The sequence below is a fragment of the Lampetra planeri genome, chromosome 14 (genome assembly GCF_965212315.1).
Source record: "Lampetra planeri chromosome 14, kcLamPlan1.2.h2, whole genome shotgun sequence".
Taxonomy (NCBI): Eukaryota; Metazoa; Chordata; class Hyperoartia; order Petromyzontiformes; family Petromyzontidae; genus Lampetra; species Lampetra planeri.
In genome coordinates, this window is record NC_136120.1 from 10,950,478 (window position 1) to 10,956,477 (window position 6,000).

The 6,000-nt window shown below is 41.1% G+C and overlaps 1 protein-coding gene across 1 annotated transcript in view; it reads left to right on the forward strand.

Annotated features, from left to right (window-relative positions):
- LOC144722375 (tyrosine-protein kinase Src42A-like) overlaps positions 1-4,222 on the forward strand; it is a 28,733-nt gene extending 24,511 nt beyond the window's left edge. Inside the window, exons 7-8 of the mRNA XM_078600586.1 lie at positions 624-780; positions 3,866-4,222. Coding sequence (XP_078456712.1) covers positions 624-780; positions 3,866-4,077 — 369 coding nt within the window. The 3' untranslated portion in view covers positions 4,078-4,222. The remainder of the gene's footprint in view (positions 1-623; positions 781-3,865) is intronic.
- Positions 4,223-6,000: the final 1,778 nt, after the last annotated feature.

Sequence of the window (6,000 nt, forward strand, 5' to 3'; positions counted from 1 at the left end):
AATTGGGGGGGAAAGCCCCCACATAGCAACGTTGCCCCCTACTGGCAGACTAATTGGCAGGCCCGTGCTGCTTACACTTCGTGCCCCACGTAGGGACAGCTGCCACTGGAGTCCCCTTGGCTAGATGGCAGCGGGGCATTGAAATAGTTGATGCAAAGCGTGATGTAAGGAGCTTTGATTTTCTGAGCCATTCAAGCATCCTCTAAATGAAAGTCGTCATTGTCAATGTCCAAGAGGTGTCATCATTGTACACCTAATTTCAAACGTTGTTTAGTAATGTACAGTAGTCTATGAAATATATTCATATAGCATAAACTTGTTGGAAAAAAAGATATGCTTTTTATACCATTACTGTTATATAGGTACTTTATATAAATAGTAACTTGGACCGATGTAATTACGACATTTTTTTTTTTATATAATATTTAGTGGGGCTTTTTCTTTTTAAAACTCGTAGTCATAAAACCACTCTGCAAAGTCCGCCCAAAAAAAATCCATGCTGTATAAATTAACATTTGCGGATTTGATTGGCAGCGTGTTCTGTGTGACGATGCGAGTCGCTGCAGGTTGTGTACGCCTGAAACACATGGCGCGTTCCTCGGAATGCAACTTTTGTTTTCCAGGAAGACGAATACGAGGGGAAGGCCGGGGCCAAGGTGCCAATCAAGTGGACTGCCCCTGAAGCTGTGAATTATCACCGTTTCTCCGTCAAATCCGACGTCTGGTCCTTCGGCATCCTCCTTTATGAGCTCATCACGTACGGCAGGATGCCTTACCCTGGTTAGTAGCTGCTCACTTCGTTAATGCTACAATGGAGTGCGTTCTGGGACCTCCCTTGCCAGTAGCAAAATAAAAGAATAGGTTTTACCCTTTCTAGCAATAAAACAGGTGTTAAGATATTCTTGGTTCTTTCGGTAAAGTCACGTAGACGGGAAATAATAAAATAATACAAAATCCACAGCAAATTTTCTTGCTGTGGATTTCACACCTGATGATGATTTGCTTGTGTTGCAGTCGAAACGTCGTGAGAAATTTTTATTGTTTTATATTTTTATTATTTTATTATTTCCTTGCAGTCACGAAAGCTTTAAGTAAAAATTTAGGTGTTAAAACACCAAATAGAAACCTTTTGAAAGAAATCATGCCTGCATTCACCACGTATAATTGTGGTCAATATGCAAACAAGAAAACATTCTCTGGTAGTATAAAACAGCATGTATATGCATTCACTACCAGAGTGTATTTTTTATTATTATTTTACAATGGAGTGCATTGCTCACATCCTGGTGGTGAGATGTTAACTACCTCACCTGGTATGCAGCAGGTCGTGGGTTCGATCCCGACCTTGACGCCTGCTGTATATTTGGAGTTTTTTTGCATGTTCTCTCCATGGTCGTGTGGATTTTTATCCGGGTCCTCTGGTTTTTGTCTCCACTTAGAATCAGCGTATTTGGCTGCTATCAATTTCCACGTGATAAGCCACTTCGTTGAGCTCCCATTTGTGGCCAGGTCACTTCTGAATAAGAGCCATATAGCTTGGTGGGCCTTACGTTGTAAAATAAAAATAGTTTATAGTTTAATTTAGTTTGTTTAGTTTCAATGTGCCCAAACACGTGTTTACTGACACACGCCAATGAAAATGTACCACAGTCACAAGAGGTATTCATTTATTTTTTACGTTTCAATCACATTCAATTTTCTCAGTACTTTAACATTTTACCTGCCAAGTTAATTTAGCAGTGTTAGTTACTGTTGCCCCAGATCTATGTTTAACATTTGGCAATGATTGCATTTATTTTTGTCCGCTGAGCATAATAATAATACCATTTTAATTAAATTCAAATGATCACATGTGTAATATGTAACGAAATAAATGCCTGGCATGTGTGCACGATAATGACATGCGATGTGATGGAAAATTAATATAAAAATATTTCTCAGAGTTTCCCATTGTCACTCAGAGCACTGAGTTGGCACCACTGAGGTCCCCAGGTTCAACTTCAGGCCTGTGATTAAACTGGTTCCTCAAGTGTAGTGAGTTTATGGCCTCAGCCTGGCCACAAATGACTGCACACACACAAAAACACCTTGACATTAACTTTGGCTTGTCCACAAAGTTTAAGAATGAATATAATAAAATTTAATTTTTAGACACATTGTTTGATTGTCATGCCACGAATCTTAAATCTCAAATGAAGAGCGAGTGCGAGGTGCTGTCCCCTCTATCTACTGCGTGTCGCAACAGAGGTCGCTTGGAGGGATCTCAGACGTGGCTTTGTGATATCCGCTTCCATGAAGGTTGATCATGCAGGATAATTCGTCTTAGTGGCACAATCAGGGCGGGAAAAAAAAAGAATTGGGAGGAAATGACTGTTTAAAGAGTTTACCATTGTATAAAAAAAGTATTAATGAAACAGTATAATTATTGATGGTTTTGGAAACATTTCCAGCCTAAATAAATATGTATACAGTACTTGGGCCAACATGATCCCATACCATTAGTATGTGATGTTGGCGTGGTCTCTTAAACTACAGGTTAATAATTAAAATTATGTATTTTAAAATGAAAATCCTTTATTTGATCCAGTTAATAATCCATGGAGATGAGGTGCAGGATATGTGCAGTACATTTATTTAGAGATTATATCAGTGTCCGAAAGCATGCTTTAACCAGTTAAACCACATTAGGGTGTGTGATTAAGATACAGTTATTTTATTTGGTTAGTACTGATTAGATTCCATTTGGAATTTTCCCACGACCTGCAAGAGCCCTAACCTATATGCGTGATCTTTTGGGGCTAAAGTCTAACCCTGCCAGTCGTCTAGGCAACCTCGGTGTTATGAAAAGGCTGCCCATATGTTCATCACACACTTGCCAGCGTTAGTATCAATCACATCGCTCACATGTGCCGATGCCTTTTCTTGTTGTTGTCGGTGTAAAATGTCACGTGACGATGAATGTTATGCTCGCGCGTTGTAAAGCGTTGGCTTATTCACCATGACCAATTAACCACCCACACTCAGTGCGGTGCATGTGTGCACAGTTTAGCTGTCATTTCCCAAAGGTGTTCACATATCCGACCTTTTCACACATACCTGAGTTGGTTTGCGACGTTGTGCATTCTCTCTGTAACCGAGGGTTGCCGCTGTTTCCTAGAAACAAACTTTGAATTGTTTCTCTCTCAAAACCGGGCAGTGGACTGGAATGCATTCGGATAGAATACCGGTACTAGGTCTCGGTATGAATCGATTCTTGCCATTGGAGCACAGATGTCAATCCGTGGACTGCCTGGTTAAAACCTAGACATGTGGCAACTCTAATGTATCCAGTTCAGATCATTGAGCTCTTTCAAGAGGCTTCTTCTTGGAATGTTTAAATCCTTGGGGTTGTATCATAGCCACAACGATGAATGCAGCTGTTTATTTATATTTTGGCTTTGAACTCACCCTCTATGGCCTCATTAATGATTTGAGCATTATATTTATATTTACTGCATAGTGTAGCATTACATTGTATATTTGACTCCCTGGAGAATTGGTACAGACAGCGAGAAATTCACCTCCGTGGGTCGCAATTGGTTTGGTTTGCCGCCGCGTTATGAGTGGGTGGGGGTGGGAGGGGTGGGGCTGGGTGGGGAGGGAGGGGCTGGTCACCCCGTGGTGCCCTTATAAAACTCAACGTTTAACCTACTCACGCCGGCTTGTGCCCGCCCTCACAGTCGGCCATATTTGCGGAATACACCACGCCGCCGTTGACCCTGGCCATTGACCGAGCAACCCAACGTTCCTACCAGCTCCCTCCGCAGGAATGTGTTAATGTTGTCGTCATGTGATGATTTTATTTTATGTTTTATTTTATTTTTAGAAATGAACAACATGGAGGTGATGAAACAGCTGGAGCGGGGCTACCGGATGCCGCAGCCAGAGAATTGCCCGCCGCTCTTTTACTCCATCATGTTGGAGTGCTGGAACAAGAAGGAAGAGGAGCGACCAACGTTCGAGACCTTGCAGTGGAGGCTCGATTACTTTGACTCGGACCCGAACAACTACACAGATGCACAAGCCTTTGTCCGTTAGGAGGTTGGGAAGGGGGCGATATGGGTGATCGAGGTATGTGTGACATATGGAAGAGTGGGGTTGGCACTCGCATTGCGGATGTGAAAGATGTCGTAATAACGGGAAATGTTATTGCCATATCGTTGAATAAAAACAGTACATGCAATCATTTGTATATAAAATACGGTAATCGTGTTGTGGTGAAATGTGACCTCTGATATTAACACAAGAATATAGCGGTATGATATTAATGTACAGATTTTAGGAATCTCACACTACTACAGTCATTGGATATAATAGTGAATCTGAGGTGTCTTCATAAACAAAAAACTATATTTTGTATTCTAGATTTGAAGCTTTCGTGACTGCAAGGATTCATATTCTTAGGTTTTTTTTGGTAAAGTCACGTAGGTAAAAAATTTAAATGAATAAAAGTAAAATAATTTATTTTACTTTTATTAATTTTAATTTTTTATTTTACTTTTATTAATTACAATTTTTTACCTACGTGTCTTTACTGAAAAAACCTAAGAATATATATTTTGTATCTCTCTTTGCAAGTCTAATTCCACACACACACACCTATTTCTACACTTTTCTGTCGCATTATAATAAACCAACGCGTAAGCATAAACATTGTCACTCGGTATGCGGTGGCATTGTACAATTCACCAACACCCGTTTCCCACGTGGAACACGTGAGTGTGTTGCAACTTAACTGCTTGGGCAGATTGCAAATATTTCCGTGCAATTATAAATCACATTCATCCTAAAAACGTCAACCAATGCTAACTTTATATGATGTCAATTAAGTATAAAGCCATAAACAACGTAATAACTGAATCAAGTGCTTAACAAGTAGGGTTTCACGACCAATATTATCCATAAAATAGAGGTTTTGGGGTGAGATGGCTTAAATATAAATGCGTCGTTAAACCCGCCACCAGCTGACACGGCCAATTAATAAGGTTTTTCATGTAAACAAAACATGAAAATTCGTTACCAGTACAGCACCACCGGTGTGTTGGAGACTAAACCCACAGTTACTCGAATTGTAAATGTTGCAAAACGCGACACGTTTACATTTACGTGATCGAACCCAAAAATCTCTTGTGCATTACGAATCAAGTGTGTACATTGCCATTGCAATTACAATACAGTTGCAGGCAGGAAAGAGTCGGGTGTTCGTTCCAAGGTCACGCTGTTAGTCTATGACGGACGCTCGAGTCAAAAGCAGCCCTATTTTTCTCGCGGCACATCGGTGGGCACATGTCCATGGGGACATGAAAATGGTCAGATGTGGAGCGGCCTCGGATGAATCCTGGCCACATTTCTCAGTTTTCCAGCGGGATGTGCAGCACAAGCTGCATGGCCATTCCCCAAGCTCTTTCCGCCCGTGCAATAGATGTCTCTCGTTGAAATCTCCACGAAATGTGTACAGCGTCCTCCGACGCGGTCACGTTTTGGACACTTGCAATGTGTCGTGTGATGTGCAAGCTGTGGCACAGTCACCTGTTTTTTTTTAAATCCTTTATATTAAGTTCACTTGCTTGCGTGCTTGCTTACGACCGTGCAAATCTTTCGGTCGTTTTTTAACCCACTTCCCGTGATCCAATCGAGCTGACATTTTGCACACAGACTCGTTTTGCCAGACAATTAATGTTCGTGAAAAAAAATTCCCAAAATGTTACACTTTTTAGGCAAAATTTTTTTTTTTTTACATATATTCGAATAGAACTCATTCATCACTTTGGCTGAACGTCATAGTATAAGAGCCCAGAGCGTAACCCCTCCACAGGTCGTGGCGGAGTAGCGCAGTTGGTAGCGCCCTCGCTTCCCATGCCAAAGGTTGCGGGATCGATCCCCGCGTCCTCCACAGGCGAATATATTTTTAAATCCTTTATATTAAGTTCGCTGCCACGCATATAAAGGATTTATAGTGAA